This window comes from Crinia signifera, chromosome 1, assembly GCF_055691185.1.
Source record: "Crinia signifera chromosome 1, ASM5569118v1, whole genome shotgun sequence".
Classification (NCBI taxonomy): Eukaryota; Metazoa; Chordata; class Amphibia; order Anura; family Myobatrachidae; genus Crinia; species Crinia signifera.
The window spans coordinates 301,271,038-301,296,252 of NC_139217.1; the positions used below are offsets into that span (position 1 = coordinate 301,271,038).

Here is a 25,215-nt window from a genome sequence, read left to right on the forward strand (position 1 = left end):
GGAAATAGGGACGCGCGTGCGTGTGGGATGCTTGCGCGTCCCAGTCAGATGGAGCGCCGGCTCGCTAGCAGGGGCGTTCTGGTGAGTCCCAGCACTGGCTGAGAGGTGCTCCATCTGTACATTGTGAATATATATATATATACACATATATATACATATATATATATATATATATGCGCATGTGTGTGTATATTTATATATATATATGCGCATGTGTGTGTATATATATATATATATATATATATATATATATATATATATGCCTTACCGAAATGCCATGTGGGGGGGGGGGGGGGGGGGCGCAGTAATATAGTAAAATTTATAGTTACGCCTCTGTACCCACTCAAGTAGCGAGTGCGCAATATTTGTCCTAATATTGGGAAATAGGTAACTTTAAGTATAGAAGAAGGCAAAGATAGCCGAAACGCGTTGGAGGGTATACATACAGAACTGTTTCAAACCCTGCAACAAAGATCCACAGCCGAGGACCGACATCCGTGACCATCACAGCATCCAGCAGCCGGCGGGCGCATACGACGCAACGCTAACAGAAGCCGCAGCGATACTGACAGCACTTGGTGTAACGGCAGCGGTGAGTATACATGAGAGGGAGAGCGGGTTGCAGCGGTGAGGTCCTGTAACTGTGAGAAACGGTCACCGCAAAGGAGCCACTCAGCATCCTGACACGGTGAGCCGCGACCACTCAGCTAGACGGGCAGCAACATCTGTATATCCCGTGTCTCGGTCAGCAGTGCATTGCACTTAGCTACCGGTGACGAACGGGAGACAGAAGGAGCTTCACCTATCCGGGACCCCCAGCTCCCCAAGCCACCTCCTAAAGTGCCACCGTTCCCGAACACGAATTTTTAAGGTACCAGAACACTGCACAGAACGTTACAACATAAGGATTACAAATAGCGGGACGCCGCTGAACTTATCCACTATACTTAAAGTTACCTATTTCCCAATATTAGGACAAATATTGCGCACTCGCTACTTGAGTGGGTACACACCACGCAATTAATCTGACAGACAATCGGCATCATAAATTGGTTGCACGATTCTCATTTTCATTATCCTACACTGTCGGTCCAATAACATCATTTTGAAGCAGTGACAATTGTTCAAAATTCTTCAGACTATTTGTGATACATTTGTGTTATATACAATTTTTTTCATCTTTTTCGTTTTTCTTATTCTTCATTGTATAGATTAATTGCCCTTGAGGGAATACATATTCTCCAGCCTCAGTGACTGGACACTGTATTGAAAAGAGCATTTGTTCTATGCATGATTATTATTATTTTTTGCACAACAATAAAAAACATTTATTTTACTCAACCAATGGTAGAATCTTAGTGACAGAGCGCAGCACTAAACCAATCTCTGTATACTGTAAACCACAACGGACCAAGTCACCCGTTTAAAGTGCAGCTGCTAGTCCTAGGTACATACTAATAGATTCTGTGCGCAGGTATACTCAAAAAAACAGCCCCAAAATCCCCATCACTGTTTTTTCTATTGTACTACCTGTAGCCTACACCTCTGGTGGCAGCCATGCAGCTATGTCACCAATAAAGTGCTAGGAAGGAATATAGAAAAATTTGAAAAAACATGAAAATCATAGAACTCATAATGTACTTTATACAGTAAGTCTCAGTAAATTATGAGTAACAATATTTAGCAAAGTGGTATTCAAGTATACATAACTATTTATATTCTAGTTCTCTTTTTAATCTTACCGCATAATGAATTCTTTGAAGCACAGTCTCAGCTTGTTGTGATGTCTATACAGTTTAGGGTCATCCGGAATTTCAGCCAGAAACACTTGAGCTACCTCTAGTGGCCCCTGTTGTAAACAACATGTATGATAATGATATTAAACAGCTAGGACCAACATTTTATACAGTATTTCCTCTGTTAAAAAAAAAACACTTTTTCTTATGCAGTATTTTATAGGCTAAGGCAATGGTTCCCAAACTGTGTGCCTAGGCACCCTGGGGTGCCTCAAGACACTTACAGGGGTGCCTTGGGTTGGTAGACCACGATCAATTCATATTATTTATGGTCAATGTACCAGGCAAAACCAGTGTTTGTGGCTGCCAATCATAATATATGTGGACAAACAGAGGCAAATCCTGTCCCTCACCAGATAACTGTGACATATAAACACAATGCACTTAATTTAATATATTTTTTTCGGAATTTCTCGATAAGCAGCATTTGGCCTAGGGGTGCCTTGAAAATATTTTGATGCTCTAGGGCGCCGTGATTCAAAATAGTTTGGGAACCCCTGGGCTAAGGGAAACTCAGCTTTGATACTTAGATAACCTATTATAGCTTAAGTGTATTAAGTGTGTTTACATTCATTTCTATGCTCTGTTCGGTCCTCCGCATGTTCTTATAGTGGGCCGATGTTGAAGCATTGCGCATGGACATATTCGCTTATGTGCATGTGCAGGGCTGCTCTGTGGGCACCATCGGAGACTTGCATAGTCTCTGTGGTGCTCGCACAGAGGGGGGGTGATGGAGGGGCCCAGGATAATGCTGGGTGCCCCCAAGCGAACGCAGGAGGGCAGCTGCCCGCCCAGTTCTCAGATTATGACGCCGCAAGTCTAAGTCAGCCCAGACTGGCTTTGATTTGCATGCACTGTAGAAATCATTTTGGGCCTGCATGCTACAATGCGAGTGGATGTTTATGCAAAAAAGGGATTTTTGTAAGAACTTACCGTTCAAATCCCTTTCTCTGATATGGTCCTGGTGACATAGCTCAACATTGGGATGTAGGAGGGTCCGTAGGAGCCAGGCACCTATCCTAAAGCTTTTGGAGGGTAGGCTCCTCCCTTCTGCATCCCAGACTCCTCAGTTCAATATTTCAAAGCCACTGGAATACATTAACTCAGTGCAAACGCCTGCACACATTATATGCACAATTTCAAAAATAACTTTTCAACCATATATAACATGAAACATCATGAACACTGGCATACTTACTGAGCGTAAGGGAGGGATCGCTGTGTCACCAGGACCATATCAGAGAAAGGGATTCGAAAGGTAAGTTCTTACAAAAATCCCTTTTTCTCTTTCAATGGTCCTGGTGACACAGCTCAACACTGGGACGTTCCAGAGCCGGTCCTTTGGGTGGGTACGCTCAGGTCTGCAGCTCTCATCATTGCTCGCCCGAATGATGCGTCCTCCGACGCGAACTCATGGAACCTATAGAATTTGGCAAAAGTGTGAACAGATGACCAAGTGGCGGCCCTGCAAACCTGCTCAGCCGTGGCCCCATGTCGAACCGCCCAAGAGGTGGCGACCGACCTGGTAGTATGCGCATTAATCCTGGCCAGCACAAGCCTACCAACCTTAGTATATGCAAAGGCAATGACAGAACGCAACCACCTAGCAATGGTCTGCTTAGAGGCAGGCCAACCAATATTGTGCACATCATACAAGACTAGCAAAGTGTCAGTCTTCCTGACACCCTTCACCCTGTCCACTTAAATGCGCAAGGCGCGCACAACATCCAAATTCCTCAATTTGTCCCTTTTTCTTGAACCCTCTGGGGGTTGAAACACAGGCAGAACTATCTCCTGATTCAGATGAAAAGCAGAGACTACTTTTGGCAAAAATTGGGGTACTGTTCGAAGAACAGCCCTGTCATCATGAAAAATTAGAAAAGGAGACTTGCATGACAACGCTCCCAACTCTGATACTCTCTTTGCTGACGCAACAGCCAACAAAAATACAAGCTTCCATGTAAGGAACTTAAGGTCAGCCGACCTCAGCGGCTCAAAGGGCGCCTTTTGAAGACACTCCAGTACCAGCGATAAATCCCATGGAGCCACTGGTTGCTTGTAGGGAGGTTTCAATCGTGAAACCCCTTGCAGGAAAGTTTGCACCTCCGGTAGCAAAGCTATCCTTTTTTGGAAATAAATCGACAAGGCCGATATCTGTACCTTAAGTGATTGAAGGCTGAACCCAGACGAAAAACCATCCTGCAAAAACTCCAACAATTTTGAAAGTCTAAACCGCGATGTATGCGACTTCTGCCTTTCACACCACCTAATATAGGTCTTCCAGACCCTATAATAGTTTGCTGAAGACACTGACTTCCTAGCTTTTACCATGGTGTTAACCACAGCCTCCGAGAAACCCTTGTTCCTCAAGATGGAAGTTTCAATATTTAGCCGAGCTGAATCCATGTGTAAGAACGGCCCTTGGTTTAACAGATCTGACCTCAAAGGTAGCCGCCACGAGTCCACAGACAATCTATGAAGCCTCGAGTACGAGGACCTCCTTGGCCAATTCGGAGCTACTAGAATCACCGGAATTCCTTGGGACTGGATTCTTTTCAATACTCTCACCAGCATTGGAAACGGCGGAAAGGCATAAAGCAGATTCCCCTCCCAGGGAATAGTCATTGCATCTACTGCTTTGGCCCGTGGATCTCTTGTCCTGGCATAGAACCTGGGCACCTGATGATTTAACCTCGATGCCATCAGGTCCACCTCCGGAGTTCCCCACTTCAGTGTAATCTGATGAAACACCTGTGGGTTCAGGCTCCATTCCCCTTCTAGCAGCTCCTCCCTGCTCAGGAAATCGGCCTCAATATTCTCCACCCCCAGGATGAATATCACTGACAATGCTGGAACATTCTGTTCCACCCACAAGAAGATCCGGGAAACCTCCCACATGGCCAGCTTGCTACGTGTGCCTCCCTGATGATTCAGGTACGCCACAGCCGTGGCGTTGTCGGTCTGAATCCTTAAAGGAAGACCCTGCAATCTTTCTCCTGCCAGAGATACCACTTTCCACACATCCCGCAGTTCCAGGATATTGATCGGCAAAGCAGACTCCTCCGAGGTCCATAAGCCCTGGAGGCGCAGGTCCAAAACCACTGCCCCCCAGCCCCTGAGATTGCAGAGACCGACCCCACTGAAGGGAATCCACCTCCATCCACCAATGCAGGGAAGACCGTGTTTCTGGAGACAACACTATGTGCTCTGACTTCATGGTCTGAGTATTCCCTGACCAAGAGAGTGGAACCTGGCGAACTGTAGCGTCTCGAAAGTCGCCACCATTTTCCCCAACAGTTTGAGACACCTCCAAACCGATGGGCTCTGAGACCCCAGGATCTCCCACATCAAGGAGGCCAGGTCCCTGGCCTTTGTCTCTGGTAGGAATACCCGATGTAGATGGGTATCCAGGACAAATCCCAGGAACTGGAGTCTCTGTGATGGCACCAACTGAGACTTTTGTAAATTTAAAAGCCAACCGTGAGCCTGCAAAAACCTGATGGCTTCTACCAAGTGACTCTGCAACTTTTCCGCCGACTCTGCTTTGAACAGCAGGTCGTCCAAATATGGAATCACAGTGATTCCCCTCAGTCGGAGGGCCGCCGCCATTACTGACATTATTTTGGTGCATACCCTTGGTGCTGTGGCCAGACCAAAGGGCAACGCCTGGAATTGCAAATGCAGGTCTCCTATCACAAACCTCAAGAGAGCCTGATGTTCCGGATGGATTGGCACATGAAGATATGCGTCCTGGACATCCATGGACGCCAAAAATTCTCCCTGGTCCAGGCTTAGCAGCACAGACCGTAGAGATTCCATCTTGAAATGGTCTACCCACAGATGGAGATTCAAGGACTTTAGATTTAAGATTGGTCTGAAAGACACATCTGGCTTGGGCACCAAAAACAGAGTGGAATAAAAGCCTTTCTTCCACTCCGCTCGAGGGACCGGGATAACCACACCTTTCTCTAAGAGAGATTGAGCCGCCGCCAAAAGAGCAACACGGAGCCGCTACTCCTTTGACAGTGGTGTAGGAATGAATCTTCTCGGAGGAAGATCTTTGAAGGGAATTCAGTAACCCTGGGATACAATGTTTTGCACCCAGGAATCCCGGCCCAACAATGCCCACTCATCCCTGAACCATCTCAGACGCCCCCCCACCTTGACCACCGCTGGGGTAATCCCCAGATAGTCATGCGGAGGGCTTGTCCTCTCCTTTGGTGCTTGGTTTCTTATGAAAGGAACCGAACTTTGACTTTGGGGCCTTACCCCTGGAGGACTGAAACTTTCCCCTAAAAGACTGTCCTCGAAAGGACGCACCCCCTCTAGGGGAGGGCCGAAAGGACGGCCTAAAAGCAGAAAACCTTGAGGCCTGCTTAGCTGCAGAAGCCGGCAGGAAAGTACTTTTGCCTCCCGTGGCCTGCTTAATAATTTCTTCCAGCTCTGAACCAAACAACAGCTTTCCTTTAAAAGCTAATGCCTCTAAGGCCTTTTTTGATTCATTATCCGCCTCCCAGGCTTTAAGCCAAAGCACTCTCCTGGCATTGACGGACACTGTGGAAACTCTGGAAGCCATTTTGAGAGCTTCCTCCTCAGCCTTAAGCACATACTCCGCAGCTGCTTTAAGCTTCTCAGCAAGCAGCAACACACATGGATCAGCATGTAAAATTGTACATAGGTCATTGGCCCACACAATCATGGCCTTAGAGACCCAGGCTGATGCTATAAGAGGGCGTAAAATGTAACCTACCCCCTCAAATATTGCCTTGAGGTTACCTTCCAGTAGCGGAAGCAGGGGGGGTTTCTGAGTCCCCAGAAACCCCGCCAGGAGTCTTCCATAGGTACAAGAATTTTTAAAATCGGCCCTTGGGAACCGGAGATATCTGACTTCAAAGCAGTGGTCCCCATCCAAGCCTGTTAATTGCTGTCCCCAGTCAGATATTTCAGGTTCTGTCTGACTTAGTGTTTTTCTGAGGGTATATTCCAAAAGCTGGGACTCTCCCCCTTTGATGGACACTAGTAGCTTGTCTCTACTGTTCCCAGAACCAGAGATATCAGCCTTCTAGCAGCTGGTTACTGCTCCAGCTCCACACACCTGGTATGTAGTTTTATATGCTCGTTGGCAGATTGCGCTGCCTACTGAACTCTGATCCCCTAGTCCCCAATACCATTTGGTAGGTGGGATTTTTAATTCCATTAAAATCTAAGAAATTTATTTCCAGGAACTGGAGATATCTGCAGTCAAGCAAGCTGTCCTCCCACCAGAAAATGATGAATAATAAGCCCACTCCACTATAAACCCCTCCTCTGCATATTAAACATTCTCTACCACCCTGGAAGTTATGTATCAGGGCCCCTTCATTCAGCCCAATGCCCCCTTCTCCCACCACATCTCCCACCATCTGTGCAGTAAAGGGGGATTCAGTATGAAATCCCGGCGTTCAAAATCCCGACTCCGGAATCCCGACCGTCGAAATCCCGACAAGGTGGGGACGTGGTTCGCCCCCCCTTTGCGGGCTCGCTGCGCTCGCCACGCAGCGGGCCCAGTGCCTCGCTACGCTCGGCACATTAATTTATTCTCCCTCCAGGGGTGTCGTGGACACCCACGGAGCGAGAAAGTGTCGGGATTTCGGCGGTCGGGATTTCGGCGATCGGGATTCCAGCGTCGGGATTCTGAACGCCGGGATCCCGTCCGCCGGGATTTAAACTGCATCCCGTAAAGGGGTAATTAGTGGAAATTACTGATCCAGGCCCTACATGCTGACCGGTTGATATAATACCCCCTACCACCCGCGGGACATCAAAGCTTCCCCCACCCCTACCGCTGGAGGATCGGTAGGGGCCCCAATACATTGCTATGCCCTGGGGTCTACACTGCTGTTGATGCCCCTATATATATATATATATATATATATATATATATATGTATGTATATATGTATATATATTTTATTATTATTATTTATATACATTTGGTCTATCTATAATACTTTAACTGACCCGGCATATACTGGGTCACCTAAGTGTCCATCTCCGTGCTTTGCTTCGCCCCTCTACAAACCCCCTTCTGAAAATCCTGCGTTTGCCCCTGCCTTCCAGCTTCTTGTCTACGGGGTCCTTAAAGGCTGCCCCCCCTGGACAGGTAGCACCGTGGCTTTAGAAAGCCGTGCCACAGAAGCATCTACCACCGGAACTTTTTCCCAGAGGTCTGCATGAGCCTCAGGCATGGGGTATAGACTTAAAAATCTCTTAGGCATCTGCAGCCTTTTATCGGGCGTTGTCCAAGCCCCTTCCAATAAATCCTGTAAACCTTCATCCGCAGGGAAGGTAACAGTTTCCTTACGCTGCCTTTTAAAAACACCTTTTGCAGGAGTTTTATCCTCCACAGACAAGTTCAAAGCCTGTTTAACAGCAGTAATCAAATCCTCCACCCCTGAGGCCGAGGAATCCTCAGAGTCATCATCCTGATCCCAGGGGATGTCTGTGTACTCTCCCTTCTCTTCAGCAACAAGCAATGGCACTGAATAAGAACTTTTAGGGGTCCCCACAGTATCACCATCAAATTTGTCTAACAAATCATTAAACCTGCTGATCCCCTTAGCAGTATCCTGCATGACCTGTAAGAAGCCAGGATCTGCCTGGGTCAGAGGCAAGGAGCCAGAGGACTGAGGAGATGATGACATAGGTCTCGGGGAAGCTACCAACACATCACTCTGCCTGTCCAGCAATTGCACTAAGGCATTAACAGACCTGCCCAGGGCACTGGCCCACGCAGGTTCCGATTGCTCTACCCTCTGGGGTTACTCCCCATGGGTCTCACAGCAGCGCAAGTAATACACAAGCCCCCCTTGGCCATCTGCTCAGGGACAAAATTCAGTGTACAAACACTGCAGGTGCTCAATGCATTAAGGGCTTCCTCCCCCAAAGCCACAGACCAGTGTCTCCCCCTCTGCTGGGGACCACTTGGAACATGCCTGTAACACACTGCTGTCCTCTCATATAGGAGCTCAGTGTGTAAGCTCCGCAGAAAATGGCCGCCGCCATCATGGAGCGCCTGTCCCCGTGGATCCCCACCTAGCGTGAAGCCGGTTTCAGAGCGCTCCGGAGCCCAGGCAGCTCCTTAATAGAAGCTGTAAGCGCTGCACAGGGAGACCAGACAGTGTCTCCCCCGTGCACAGTGAGCTGACAGGACGCGCTTCTGTCAGCTCCTGCTGCGCTGTCAGTGTGAGGATTCAGTAAGAATCCTCACACGGTGCCTACCTAGCTAGTGTAAAAGTTAATAAAATAAAAAACTCCTAACTCTAATCCTTCGGCTGCTCCAGCAGCCCTTTAGAATAGCACCCGCTCCAGTGGGCACCTAACACGAACTGAGGAGTCTGGGATGCAGAAGGGAGGAGCCTACCCTTCAAAAGCTTTAGGATAGGTGCCTGGCTCCTACGGACCCTCCTACATCCCAATGTTGAGCTGTGTCACCAGGACCATTGAAAGAGAAATATCCATTCACAGTGCAGCGGGGATATACTCTGGGCGCGGTGGGGCGGGCGGCGTTAGAAGGCTCGCTAAGCAGGGAACTACCACTGCTTAGCGAGCAAACCAGAATGACCCCCATAGCTCCCACAAGTATTAGAAGATGTCATTACCCATCGCCTCCAAGCTCCAAAATATATTGCATAACGGAGATTGGTATATAAGCAGGTGTGGGAAGGGGTGTCTGGAAAAGGCATTTTTGGAGGTTTGGTCACAATTTTTGGACCCACACACCTTGCACCCACTTTAAGGGACCTTCATTGTATACCCTCCCTGTCACCGATCCAAAACATCCGACACTTTTACATCATCTGACCCAAACACAACAGCACCTCATTGTGCACGCCCTGTTAAATGTATTCACCACATGAGTTTTTTCAGAGTTATTCATGCATGTGCAGTTACAAATGTGATCATCGGCATTGAGTTCAACTCTATTACAAGAAAAAAATCCTCCCCACAGGAAATCCAACAACTATGGAGACCAAGAATTATCTTCTGCCCCCCAGCTTGGAGAGCAACAAATATATGCAATGCACCTTTCATGAAAGTTTTACTATTTGTCAGTACCAGTAGAACTCACCATTCAACTTAACTCACAATTATTACTAATGAATGTTACCTGGTTTACAGTGGCTCCTACTGAGCCCTGCAGCACCATCTGAAGCATTTTTGCATCTGGTGGCTCCTGGCTTGTAGCAACAGCTAATTCGAGTGTTTTCTTCTGCATATCCTCTATGGCAACTTCAATAGGAGTCAGGATGAACTAGAAAACATAAAACATTTTAATATTAACAAAAAAAAAGTATTTTAAAGCTATTTTGTCTCCCTTACACTAAGTGCCAATCTGGAAAGAGGCAGCTTATGCAGAGTATCAAATCACAATAACAAAGCTAAGCTATTGGTAATGAACAGAATATAAGCAGGGTAAGAAACGTGCATGCATATTAATAAGGTGATGTCTTTTTATTTTAAAGAATACATTGTCAACGGTATAACGTGCACGGCTTACGCCATCATACCAAAGGTCAATATATCTATTCGCATATGTCATAGCAATGGTTACTACACTGGCTAGACCTTATATTAAACATGTAGACTGCCTTCTGTTAGAACTGTCTGGTATATATTCAGCATATGCAGTCTTTATTAATCCTTCTCCTATTCAGTGCAGATGCCTCTTGCTAGGGAAGCAAAAAGAAGCTGTCAGTTGTGAGTAAGTAATACGTCTGTTGCCATTATTGTAGATCACCTTTGTTTAAAACACTTTCAGCATGGCACCATGTATGTTAGTCAACATAAGGCCATTGTGTGCAGGCTGTGTTAGGCTGCCAGTGTAAACACAGTGGATCATGCTGACATTGTCAGGATCCCTGATGTTTTATGTCACTAGTTCAGAAAAGAAGGTTGGCGATGCCTTCCACTGTAACTATAAATCTCTGATGTTTGTATGTGTATGTAACATGTTTTATTTAATGCGCTTTGATTCCAAAATATTCACATTCCCTTTTGTCTCCCCCACACAGGCTTGGAGATAAGATCTTTGTCTACTATGGTACCTCCTCTTTCTGGATGACTTTGATGCGAGTCTTGATGTAAGGAAAGGCATGCAGTGTTGTCAGGACAGTCTTCCTCTTATACTGCTCACTTAGGTCACCACGGGGACGCCCATCAAGTGTAAACGGGGTGGTGTACATGAATCGGCGGAGGTTGTAGTTCTTCTCAAAATATGTCATTCTGTATTTCATTTCGTATGCCTCGAAGTATGGCTCCACAAACGTAATCTGAATGTAGGCCTAAGGAGAATATTTATATAGTTATCTTTATGTTATGAAATTTGAATAAAGAATTGGTGGTACTTATTTCCTAGCACGGCGCCCGTCTCATTGATTGTATGCCTTAAGTGTAAGGTACTTAAGGCATACAATCAACGCGATGGACCCGATTTTCTGTCAATCACCTGCTAATTTGCCGGTGAAAGAGAAAATCGCGTTGATCGCGTCCATCACGGCCCATTATAATGGGCCGCGATGCGACCAACGCGATCAACGCGATTTTCCCATAGAGAATAATGTTAAATTATTTTTCAAGTCAAAATCGGGTTGATCGCGTCGGTCGCGGCCCATTATAATCGCGATCAACGCGATTTTACATAGGGGACAATGGGAAATGGGCCAATATGGCCAATTTGTCATTGAGTATTGTTATAAAGTATGGTTAATGCCCCCCCCATTGTTAACGCCACCCCACTATTGACGTCAACCTGAGTGCAGCGAGCCCGCGAGGGGCGGCGGTACGCGTCCTCCGACCTTTTCATACCCCCACTATCCACGTCGGCATGGAGTTTTATAAAGTGTGGCGAGCGCAGCGAGCCCCGCGAGGGGACGCGTATACCGGTGAAGTTATGCGCGTGCTCTCACCATGCTTCGGGCTCGGTGTCTCGCTGCGCTCGGCACACTTTATAAAATCAACTCCACGCCGACGTGGCTAGTGGGGGTATAAAAAGGTCGGAGGACGCGTACCGCCGCCCCTCGCGAGCTCGCTGCGCTCGCCACGCTTCGGGTTGGCGTCAATAGTGGGGTGGCGTTAACATTGGGGGGGCATTTAAAACATGAGGGGGGTTTTCTATTAAAATGGGGGGTTTTGGGGCTTTTTACATTGAAATCAATGTAAAATCGGGTCTCAGGGACCATTTTACATTGATTCCAATGTAAAAATCGACGCGATTTTTCCGACCCGATCAATACAATCAAAATCGCGGGCGCCGTGCTAGGAAATAAGTACTGAATTTGTAATAACAGATCATGTGCGTGTATCTACATTACATCATGCATCATATGTTGAAATTACATGAAAATACTATTCTATGTAATGAAGAAAACGCTGTATCTGTTGGTAAACCCTGTATCTGTACCATAGTAATTACTGAAACATGTCTCCAACACTCTATTACATAATTTGTGTAATTTTCTATTCCTCAGCTAAAATATGTAACTGTTGATTAATTGTGTTTATAGACATATTTATAATGGGGGATTCCTTCTCTTACATTTATGCATTTTGCACTTATTTTAAGAACACAAGAGATAATATTTTAATGGCATAAGGGATTTTTTTTTTTACTGTGTTTATATACAAATGTGCAGTAAAAACTATTTTGACAAGGAGCTTTCGAAAACATGCTATATTCTATATTCATATTTTAGTCTCCATATTGACTGAAAACTAGCTGAAAAAAAATCACCAATATGTCTTACAGTGCATATGTAGTGTACCTTATTGGGATCCAATTTTGATTTGTCCACAGGAGCTGAATCTTTAATCACCTCCAACACATGCACGCCTAAACAATTACCATAAAAAGCCTACAGGGGAAATAAACATATACAGTAATAATGACACACATTCTAGCATATCCTTTAAATCTCTTCTTATGACTATTGCATATATGACCCCCAGATCTCTGGTAGTGATACAACACAGATGCCCAGATCTCCGGTAGTGATACAACACAGATCTCCAGATCTCTGGTAGTGATACAACACAGACCCCAGATATCTGATAGTCATACAACATAGACCCCCAGACTCTGGTAGTGATAAAACACAGACGCCCAGATCTCCGGTAGTGATACAACACAGACCCCAAGATCTCTGGTAGTGATACAACACAGACCCCCAGATGTCTGGTAGTTATAACACACAGAGCCCCAGATCTCTGGTAGTGATACAACACAGACCCCCAGATCTCTGGTAGTGATACAACACAGACCCCCAGATGTCTGGAAGTGATAGCACACAGACCCCCAGATCTCTGGTAGTGATACAACACAGACCCTCAGACTCTGGTAGTGATAACACACAGACCCCCATATCTCTGGTAGTGATACAACACAGACCTCCATATCTCTGGTAGTGATACAACACAGACCCCCCAGATGTCTGATAGTCATACAACACAGACCCCCATATCTCTGGCAGTGATACAACACAGATGCCCAGATCTCTGGTAGTGATACAACACAGACCCCCATATCTCTGGTTGTGATACAACACAGACACCCAGATCTCTGGTAGTGATACAACACAGACCGCCATATCTCTGGTAGTTAGTGATACAACATAGACACCCAGATCTCTGGTAGTGATACAACACAGACCCCCAGATCTCTGGTAGTGATACAACACAGACCCCCAAATCCCTGGTAGTGATACAACACAGACCCCCAGATCTCTGGTAGTGATACAACACAGACCCCCAGATCTCTGGTAGTGATACAACACAGATCCCCAGATCTCTGGTAGTAATATAACACAGACCCCCAGATCTCTGGTAGTGGTACAACATGTGCCCAAACATCTTAAAACTGATTTGGATGCATTTTCCATATTTATCAAACCCTGAAATACAATATTTTCAGGAGCTTGGACACAGTGGGCAACGGCCACCGGGCCTATGGGCTTCTCCTTGCATTTTCCTCCGAGGGCCCATTTATTAAGGATCGCATATACAATGCAATCTGGGAGGAATATAACCGGCCAGGATTGCATTGTAATATGTGATCCTATCGCAGAAATGTATCACTCTGTGCAGGGAGAGGGCTCCGAAAGGAGCCCGTCCCTGAGATGCACTCAGCTGGGTGCTGGTATGGGTACACAGTGCTGGAGAGGCACATTCTGCTTTGGAGAATTGCACACAATTCTGTCTCCATGGGGGACTTTAAACAATGCTGCAAGGCATTATCTGTTATGTATTTTCCATGTTTAAGCAAATTGCAATCTGCCAATGTGGCCCTGTTAATATTGGAAAAGGATATGATTTAAATATGTTTACCTCTAGTCTGTGGGAAATCTCAGCAAGTTTAGTGATTGTCGGTTCTTTATAGATAAACTCCTGTGAATCAAGATCTCCAAACTTTGCTCCATAAAATCCTACACGGAAGTATGTGCCGAACATTCTCTTTTGACCCTGTTGCAAACAAATGTTTTATCAGTTTAGTTACTTTATTCAAGGCGTACAAACAATGAAAACAAATGAGTAGCATAATCAAGAAAAAATGGCATCTTTCTCAAGCTGTCTCAGCCAAGCGATAGTTAAAAATATGATACATGATAGCAGTCATTATACTGCTGAACATTTTGATAATGGATGTTTTTATCTTAATGATATGCACATATCAATTCATCCATAGGCTATGAAACCTAATTCAATGGAGTTCAGTCATTGGGGCAGATGTATTAAGCCTTGGGAAGAGATAAAGTGGAAGGAAATAATGCACCAGCCAATCAAATCCCAACTGTCATTTTTCAAACACAGGTAATTGGCTGGTGCATTATCTCCTTCCACTTTATCTCCACTTAGCTCTTCACCAGGCTTAATACATTTGCCCCATTGTTCCTAAAATCTGAGGAAATGGGAATCTTTGACCTATGAAATGCGCTAGCATAACACTAGCAGTTGGGCTGAGTAACTGCTCTTTTCTTTATGAGCAGCAGTGATTGATCAATGCCTAGTTTTTCTACCAAAATGTACATTTGTATTCAATAGATTTGTTAGCATAAAGCCTTGCACTTGAGACCTGATTCAGAACTGATTGCTCATCTGCAAAGTTGCAGGTGACTAGTATAGAATAGGTGCGCGCCAGTGGTGTCCAGGTGTGCACTACTGGCACAGGACCTCTAGAGCCCCCCCCCATCGCACCCCCCCAGTCATCCCCCCCCCCATCACCTTTGCTCATTTTACAGCAGCAGTAACGTCGGTGGCAAGCTTGGGTATGTTCGGTGCGGCTCGGGGGGACTTGGGAGCGCTCAGGCACTCGAATTTCAACAATCCGAGGCCGTTTACACAGATACGCTTCCTTTCTGCTGATCGGCAGGCAGGGCATTGTATCCTGCCTGGCGATATGCTGTCAAGCAAAATGAAAACCGGGACTGATCGACAGTCGTGACCCGGGATTGAATACCCCCCTTAGTTTCAAAACACACATGCTTTCATACTAGTGATATGAAGTAATGACAGAAATGTATAAAGTCCTTCAGTAAGATACTAACTAGTTTTGAGCATCCTTCCTTCCCTGTCCTGACCCACAGTCTATACAGGCCACTATTGTGGAGATCATGTACCTTGGTGATTATGCAGCCATATGCCTTCTGCAGTTTCTCATGGGTGGAAGCAAGCTTACGGAAGTCTCTGTGAGCTTCCAGAACAGGAATGACAATTTTGTAGACTTCATTTACAGTTTCATAGAATCCTGCCTGTGACAGATTATTAGAACATTTAACATAGCAATACTAGTTACTATAGCTGTTAATAACAATAATAAGAAGAAGAAAAAGAAAAAGAAGAAGAAGAACAATGTAGCTCACAAACACATGGTTGAAACTAAGAAACTTGACCCATTTACTTACACAAGTAGAATTATATTAGGTCTTATGCTGTGTACACACGGTTAGATATAACTTTCAATTTTGACTCTATAGTCAAAATGTAATGGAAATCGAATCGAAATCAAATGCACCCATCTAGCGGTCCAGCAGAGGCGGGTGCACTATCACTTGCTGCAATGCAAGTTGAACGGTACCAGGTGGGAGCCGTTCTGTCCCCTATTGCAGGTGTTGGCGGGGCTTCTAGGATAGAGGCAATTAACTCTGCCTCGGATGAGCCACAGAGCTCCGTTGGAAGAGCAGCAATCACACTTGGATCGTACTGTAAACCACACAGCTGCTGCAGTACATACAGGTGCCTCCTCAGGGCTGGAAGCACAGATCATTGCCTCTGGAAATTATGCCCATACCTGTATCACTTACAAATTACTTGTTTTGGTTCAGCTAGTATTACATGGTAGGCTGGTCATAGCATATGAAACTTGGAAAGGTTAATGTAGAACAGTGGTTAGTAATGGTTTACCAGGGCTTGAGTTTGATTTTGACACAGGGTGATATCTGCATGGAACATTTATGTTGTCTTATCACTTGCATGGGCCCTCTGATTTTTAGGCTTCAGATTACAATTTGCATCTACAGTATGTGTCTATGGGGCAGATATATTAAGCCTTAACAAGAGATAAGTGCAAGGGTGATAAGGAGAGATAAACATTTAGCCAATCAGCTCCTTACTGATTTTTTTTTCAAACACAGGCTGTAACATGGCAGTTAGCAGGTGATTGGCTGGGCGTTTATCTCTCCTTAGCACCCTTGTATTTATCTCTTGTTAAAGCTTAATACATCTGCCCCAATGTGTCTGAGGTAAAGAGATTAGAATGTCAGTTCTGCTGCGGTAGAGACAGATTTTGGGAAATGCAACTCTGAGGTAAAACTATACTGTAATATATCAAGCACTAAATACAACTGGCTGATAATAATAATAAAAATAATAATAAATGAGCAATCTAAGAAAAGCTACAACTGCATTATATGTTAACGGGGGATTGATATGAAATCCCGGTGGTCGGAATCCCGGCGTTCAAAATCCAGATGCCGGAATCCCGACCACCGAAATCCCGACAAGGGAAGGATGTGGATCGCCCCCCCCTGCGGGCTCGCCGCGCTCACTACGCAGTGGGCCCGGTGCTTCGCTACGCGCACACTAATTTATTCTCCCTCTATGGGTGTCGTGGACACCCACGGAGGGAGAAAGTGTCGGGATTTCGTCGGTCTGGATTCTGGCATCGGGATTTTGAACGCCGGGATTCCGACCGGCGGGATTTGAACAGCATCCTGTTCTGTGAATTACAGGATAGGCACGCTCATTGTGTACTAGTTCTGACTGCACATGCAGAACACTTACTTGACTGAAGAGCTCTGCAGCCTGTTCTAATAGCCCAACAAGTCCATTTTCTGAGAAATATCTTCCAGAACACACTCCATCTTCATCTGGGGTTAGAATGTCATCAGACACTGCTGATTCTTCTATCACATTTGAGGAAATGTTCTGGAAATATCCATTGGATAGATTTTAGATATTTTCCCCCCCATAAGGAAACAGAAATAACAGCGGAATGCAAACATCTTACAATTCTCCAGTTTTGGATTATGCAGTTTAGTGAATTGATAGACAGCACTATCCCCCCCTGGCATCACAGAAGCTTGTGGTTGATCTCATTCAATTCCAAATCGCTGGGCCTTCAATATGATATCAGGCTGGTCCATATCGGTCAATCGGTTCCAGAGATATTACGTGTAAACTTATTTTTTTATTTTTGAAATGTAATTTCATGGCTGTTCATGTTCTTTGAGGGCAGATTACTCTGGAACCAAACGTTCCAGTTTCACTGGACCAAAATCATTCAAAGCCCACTCAAAAGTTCTTCAATATGATACTTGTCTCATGTAAACGGATCAGTTGGTTCCGAAGATATAGCCGGTTAAATAAGATAACTGGTTAAAGGGGGGGAGGGGTGGTTTTCTCTCCCCCTCACACCAGAAAACGCAGGGACTAGGCTGGTGTAAAAGGGGCCAACCTGGGAATGCATTTTCTGGTGTGAAAGGGGTATTATTTCAAATAGTCGGGACCTGCAGTGCTCTGAAGACAGCCAGGCTCTGCCACTGTCAGTGGCTATCACTTCTGCCTGGCGGCTGTCCCCCATTTACCGCGAGCATGTATTCCCCTTGGCAATGAGCTTGTAATCCCACATGGCAATGAGCATGGAACCTCTGGCAATGAGCATGGGACCCTTGGCAATGAGCATGTAGATAAGCAGCACTTATGTAGCATAATTTTTATTAGGCATTATGGTATTTGACATAATACATAATGGACATAATGGCGTGTAACTTAACGTGTAATGGACATTATGGTGTAAATGTTTGGTGGACAATGTTCCTGTTTATGAAACGTATTGTGAATTTTGGCTTAATCTGTGTGGCATTATGTGAATTCTGGCTCAATCCGTTTGGCATTATGTGAATTTTGGCTCAATCCATTGTGCATTATGTGAATTTTGTCACAATCCGTGTGGCATTATGTGAATTTTGGCTCAATATGTGTGGCATTATGTGAATTTTGTCTCAATCCGTGTGGCATTATGTGAATTTTGGCTCACTCCGTGTGGCATTATGTGAATTTTGGCACAATCCATATGGCATTATGTTTATTTTGGCTCAATCCATTTGGCATTATGTGAATTTTGGCTCAATCCGTGTGTTATTATGTAAATTTTGACTCAATCCGTGTGGCATTATGTGAATTTTGACACAATCCATGTGGTACTATTTGAATTTTGGATCAATCCATGTGGCATTATGTGAATTTTGGCTCAATCCGTGTGGCTTGATGTGAATTTTGACACAATCCATGTGGCATTATTTGAATTTTGGCTCAATCCGTGTGGCATTATGTGAATTTTGGCTCATTCCATTTGGCATCATGTGTAAGGGACAAGTATAATGGGGTCTAGTATTTTGTTGCATAATGTGTAGAAGTTGTATATAGTGTTGTACACTACACTCAAGGACACACCCCATTTTCCGGAGCGCGCCTTCGGCGCGTGCACAACTACATCCTTCACTTTTGTCACCATGGTGGGCCTGCGTACTTTAAATGCCAGGGCCTATTTTTAATCCCATTCCGACCCTCTCTCTGCTGCTCTCTTAGCATGTACACTGGCACCACTAACACCGCCCCTCCCCCACCCAAACCCTCTTTTATCATGGTGCCCCCCCTGTCATTTTATCCTGGATCCGCCCCTGATCCTGATGAAAATGCAGATTTATAGCTCTGTCTATTTTTGCTATATATTTCTCTCATGAGCTGACATGTTTATTCCCTGCATATCTGACAAACCTATAAACTGCAATATTGGTACAGCCAGCAGGGCCCGTTTACTAGCTGTGCAGGCACTGGCAAATTTGCACTGAACCACAGCAACCAATAGGCAATGTATATGTCTTGTGTGAAATATACAATAATTATCCAATTGAGTGTTTAGAATAAATAATGTATGCTACTAAACAAGCCTCAATGTGTAGAAAATCCGCACATGAAATCTATACAATATTCTTACCTGAAAGCTGACACTGCCAACAGGCAGATAACTGCAATCTTCCAACATGCTCAAGTATTCAGCCACAAGAGCTGCTCCATGTACCAGGCACATGGCCGCCTCTGTGTAACACTTCACTTTTACATGTTTCTCTGCCATGTTCTGCAGCCACGTCAGCCTTAGATCAGGTGAGGTCTGGTAACCCTTAGCAATTCTGATTAAATTTAAAACAGCAATTATTACGGTTTGATTTCACAGTTAGATTATTCAACAAAAGCAATTTTACATATTACTAGTTTTATATTGCAATTAACAGTGCCTGATTAACTAAAAGGCTGATTAGGCTGCAGCCTAGGACACCAGGACTCCGGGTGGTGGACGGTGCAGTTGGCAGCCAAGAAACAAAATTAATGCCTTATTTATACCATATTTGTTAGCTAACACAAGTCCCGATGTACTCTAGGGGGTAAAGTTATTATCAGGCCGTGGCAATTAATATGATGAGTTTTATGAGTTTACACAGCCGTAAACACGATGGTATGAATTTGGTGGCCATTCATGTGTATAGAACATTACCTACAACAACACTAATCATCATGATAATAATATGGTGCTGATAAATGATAATGTAGGAACAAAAAGATAGAAAGTAGGTGGGGCTAGTGATTTGTAGACTGGCGCATGTGGGGGAGGAACCTATTTTCCTGCTGGCAACTGTAGCCAATTACCAACTGTAGCCAATTACCAATTAAAAAAATTTACATAAGGGTGTGGACTGACAGTTACCTGTACATCAGATCCATCAACATCTCCGGATCCCTCTGGAAAGCTCTCATTTTGACTGTGTCTAACAATATACTGTTTAAATTGTTCAAAAGCTCATTCACCTTGAAAAGGAAAATCAGGTATTTTATTACATCTGGAAGAGCTAATCGAAGGAAAGGGATGCAGTTTAAATCCCGGCGGTCGGGATCCCGGGGTTCAGAATCCCGACGCCGAAATCCCGACACTTTGTCCCTCCGTGGGTGTCCACGACACCCCTGGAGGGAGTATAAATTAGCGTGCCGAGCGTAGCGAGGCACCGGACCCGCTGCGTGGCGAGCCCGCAAGGGGGGGCGATCCACGTCCCCCCCTTGTCAGGATTTCGGCGGTCGGGATTTTGAACGCCGGGATCCCGACCGCCGGGATTTCATACTGAATCCGAAGGGAAAACATATACAGTGGGTAATTTGCAGTGTTCAGTTAAGACGCCGCCCCATTAGGGTAAAATCCTGCTTAGCGAATTAATGTGCCCGCTGTGTGAAATTGATGTGTACGGCAGCGAATTTATTACTCGGCACTGCGATGAAAACAGCCATATCCGGCTTGTTGCTGTCATCACGCACCTTCCCACATCTCCCAACTGCCCCCCCCCCCCCCCCCCCCCCCCACGGGACCCTGCCGGCCGAAAAACGGGACAGTTGGAGTTATGCTGTGATGTGAGTGTGTTCACTCACTGCAGAACCTCCTTCATACATTGGAGTGAATATTGGGGTGAACTATATATGTGAAAAAGTATCACTACAATATAAGTTGTGATTGAACGCAAGGGCTGGCAGTGGGGCTTATTCTTGGCTGATAGTGCACCCCAAGGCTTGATGCTATCTAATCAGGTGATGCTTAGATCTAGTTATAGAATAGTCTCTTTCCAGATATTCCTTGTTTCAGAGACTCCCAGCAAAGTGCAGTGTGGTTTGGGAGAAGGGGAAATTCACATAAATATACTGTAAACCATTGCAAGGAATGCATTAGCATTGCCCATTCTAGTGAAAGAAAGACTTGCTGTGGAGTACACCTACTGTATCTGTTTTTGCATCATACTATTAGTTCAGCCCATATGTTCATGTAACCCATGAAAGCATATTACCTGTGCTGGGAAAAAGGTGGACTGCATATCCTCATCTTCCTCTGCATATGCCAGGATGCTTCTCAGTGACTTCCGCAGATACTCTTCATTGAAATCCTGGGATTTCCCAACCAGGGAAGCCAATGACATAGTTACCTGCATTTTCACTCGGGCAAAATTCTGTATTAATCAAACAAATGCACAGACATTTCAGCAGACAATAAAAGCCCTGAAAACTTCAAAGGACAGAACTGGTTGTGAATACTGTGTTCCTACTATATACAAACATTGAGCTTTTAATTATGCATCACATCTAACAAAGGGGCAGATGTATTACGCCTTAACAAGATATAAATGCAAGGGTGATAAGGAGAGATAAACATCCAGCCAATCAGCTCCTTACTGACTTTTTTCAAACCCAGGCTGTAACATGGCAGTTAGCAGGTGATCGGCTGGACGTTTATCTCTCCTTGGGGGGGATGCTCTAACATCCGCACCCCAGCTCCGCCCCCTATCGCCGCACTTCGCATTCATAATTATCGCATATGCACTAACATATGCGATAATTATTGCAAAGGACAGCTCTTGCGTTAAGAGCTGTCCTTTGCGATAGAGTCAGCGGGTCCCATGGGAACCCGGCAGCTCTCCCCTCCCTCCCTTACCCGGCACTGCTGCTGCTGCGCCGGGCTCTCCTCCTCCCTGCACCCGGAAGAGGATCAGTGCAGGGAGGAGGAGGTCACAGGTCCGAGCAGCACAGCTCTGTGCTGCCCGGACACAGGTGAGAGGGGGGGTGGAGGGGTCCATGTGGGGCGGCGGTGGGTCGGTGCGGGGCGGTGGAGGGTTGCGGTAGAAGCCCACAGGCTTCTATGGGGCATCCCAAAATACGGTAAAAACCCTGATAACGGGTTTTTTACCGCATTTTTAGCTTAGAGAATCTCCCCCTATATCACCCTTAGATTTATCTCTTGTTAAAGCTTAATACATCTGCCCCAATGTCTGGTGTCATTTGGTTAAAATCAACAGGTACAAAGAAACTGTTCAACACAGATATTAAATCAACAGTAAACCAAAAAGCTTCCCTTATCCTTCCAATGGTGCAGACAGAATGTAGCCACTTACACTGGTGCTGCTGAAGCTGTATCTCATGATCAGATATAAGGTGGCACAGGCTTGGCTCCTTGTGCTTTCCAGGGTACTGCTACAATGATGCAAGACTTTTTGGCATAGATCAGAGCATTGCTCCATTTCCTCTTCAAACAAGAAGTCCCCAAACTAAGAGAGGGAATGATATATTTAAAATTGTTCTTCATATTTCAAAGTATCACACATTCATTTTTCTATATAACCGTGGGGTGATTTATGTCTGCAATAGCCAGGGGCAGTGCAGAAACGCACATGCTACCATGGAATCAATCAAGTGTATTAAAGGCTGTTACTAGATAATTTAGTGCCTGGGTGAAGAAGACACTGTGGGTGGAATTAAACTGCTGGCGAAGGGCAAGATGGGGGGGGGGGGGGGCACAGATTCAACCAGACGAACAATTAGCTGCCAATTGAATTCCACCCTGTGCAATCTGTGTTCAGTAGCCACTAGTCATTATTCAGAGAAGCAATTTTTGTTATGATTCTAAGTGCAAATATTATGTTTTTAGCATTTCAGTTTGAATCCTACTAGATTGTAAACTCCTCAGAGCAGGGCCCTTTTCCCTCCTGTTGTAAAAGTCCTCTTTTCTTCACTCACAGCTCTCCCGTACTCAAACAAACACTCAGCGACCATCTTCGTCCAAATACTCATCTCCATCATTGGCCACCAGCCTCTAATAGTACATTGACCAAGTCCTCCCTACTTACAATTAAGCTCTAATGTGTATTGAACTGTGGCGCTTTTTTAACCTGTACTCTAATTTTTGTTATTTATTTACTTTAATGTTAAGTTTTGTCTCCCTGTACTGTTCCTTTGTACGGCGCTGCGAAACACTTGTGGCACCTTATAAATAAAATATGAAGTGGTAGCAATTTGAATGAACCAAGAGAACTTATTCATAAGAGTTAGTAAGGTTTTTTTTAAGTCATGGAAAAAATACCTTGATAATGAGTAGACGGATGGAAGAAAAGCAATGGGCGAGGTATGTGTTGCTCTGATTAGCACTTAGGGAGTGCACAAGTACTTTAAGGACTCCTCCAAGTAGATTATCCTTGCAGTCCACAGATAATATGACCTATAAATGGTTTATTGATAACAGAAATAACACAGTATATTAACCCTTTATAGAAACAAAGGAGTCTGTTTTTGCAGCCTTTTAGAAAGATAAAGTGGAGAGAGATAAAGTATTGGCCAGTCAGCTCCTAACTGTCATGTTACAGTTTATGTGTGAAAAATGACAGCTGGTTGGTTCTTTATCTCACTCCACTTTTTTTTCCCTTAGGCTTAGTGACACTAATACATATTGCATCTCTGCATGGGACAGATATATTGAGACTATGGTCCTGATTCAGTAAGGCGTGCTAAGCACTGGTCGTTTGCTGCTTAGCGAGCTTCTTAACTCCACCCAATGCCCTACCAAACCCACATTTGCTGAATATGCAAACATTTCTCCTCACTTACAGCCATAGGGGAGAGAAATCATTTGATGGTCGATGAACATTGAATTATTTCTCTCCCCTTTGGAAATAAAATTCAGTCTAGACTGACTTTTATTTCCTTCGGTGTCCGCTGAAGAGGGGGCGGGTGCTGACATCATGTGACTGGCAGGCATCGGCCCACCCTCGTCTCCAGTGGAACATGCATTGTTACTACACAAAACCCTCCCTATTACTGTAAAAATGGAGTTTAATGCATTCTAAGTCACTGTAATTTACATCTGAAATATTTTACAGCTTCAATTATGTAATATGTATAAATACATTTCTTTTTTTATGACATTTTTTGGGGGGGGGGTTCCCTAAAAAATGTAATATGACTTTTGACTGGATCCTGACTGACAGGGGTTATTCTCGCTTGTGTGGGGTCTGCGACACCCATAGAGGGAGAATAGAACCTGTGGCGAGTGCAGCAAGGAGCTTTAATGCGCTCGCCCCCATCGGAATGCTGGCAGTCTGTATACTGACTGTCAGAATCCCGACTGTTGGCCCGGAAAACCACACCTCTTTTGATAAAGTGCCAATAATTGTATTGACACTATTTTACACAACAACCTGCACATTTTTCATATTCGTCATGTTGCAAAATAGGCTAAGCTGGCAGTTGTGTTAGAGGTAGGAGACATTCCACTAGAAGTGCAGCAATGGAAGTACAGTGGCTACAGTGCCTGGAGATGACAGGGGCAATCCATGTTGTTCCAACTTACAAGGACCCTGCACTATCCTCTCTTATAAGAGGTGTATGCTCCAGGTAAAACATGCTTAAAGATGCCCTCTAGCTTGTACTTTGAAAACAGAGGGTTTGCCAGAGAGGTAAGAATGACATAACCAGACACCTACCCAAATAGGCTTTCAATAAATATTTTTGCTATGGAAAGAAGCACTAAAATTCCACAATCAACATATATTTATATATTACCTGTATAATAGTTTCCACCATATCCAAAATGATCAGGTTGGCTTCAGTGGCCAGATTTCCACACATAATGGCTTCCTGGTCCATTTCAGCCTTGGTCCTGTCATGAATAAAATGCAATTCAAAGTTTAAGTAAGGGGATTTAAAATTATAGGCCGCTGTAGATTACATGGCTATAAGCAAGCATAAAGGCATAATGAAAAAAAAAATACAAGTTATTTAATAGTAACTTTTTATTAGAATTATTCCAATATGTACAACAATTACTTCTACTAATATATACAAATAAAAAGAGGTGATTTTGCGAATAGCAACCAGTCAGGTTCTGGCTTTCATTTTCCAGGGTGCAATAGAGAAATGACAGACATGATTGGTTGCTATGTGTCACCCTTTTTATTTTCAGAAGCTTTAGTAAATTTACCCCTAAATTCAAGTATATAAAAAACAAATATACAGGCAAGTGAATTCTTCAC

At 44.7% G+C, this 25,215-nt stretch overlaps 1 protein-coding gene across 4 annotated transcripts in view; it reads right to left on the minus strand.

Annotated features, from left to right (window-relative positions):
• DOCK8 (dedicator of cytokinesis 8) overlaps positions 1-25,215 on the minus strand; it is a 161,603-nt gene that overhangs the window by 14,296 nt on the left and 122,092 nt on the right. For all 4 annotated transcript variants that reach the window (XM_083186050.1, XM_083186049.1, XM_083186048.1 and 1 more), the window contains 13 exons: positions 24,746-24,842; positions 23,271-23,405; positions 22,306-22,458; positions 21,208-21,366; positions 20,088-20,188; positions 19,323-19,515; positions 17,108-17,251; positions 15,445-15,576; positions 14,156-14,290; positions 12,598-12,687; positions 10,882-11,118; positions 9,945-10,088; positions 1,743-1,849 (listed from right to left, as the gene is read on the minus strand). In XM_083186050.1, coding sequence (XP_083042176.1) covers positions 1,743-1,849; positions 9,945-10,088; positions 10,882-11,118; positions 12,598-12,687; positions 14,156-14,290; positions 15,445-15,576; positions 17,108-17,251; positions 19,323-19,515; positions 20,088-20,188; positions 21,208-21,366; positions 22,306-22,458; positions 23,271-23,405; positions 24,746-24,842 — 1,827 coding nt within the window. The remainder of the gene's footprint in view (positions 1-1,742; positions 1,850-9,944; positions 10,089-10,881; positions 11,119-12,597; positions 12,688-14,155; positions 14,291-15,444; positions 15,577-17,107; positions 17,252-19,322; positions 19,516-20,087; positions 20,189-21,207; positions 21,367-22,305; positions 22,459-23,270; positions 23,406-24,745; positions 24,843-25,215) is intronic.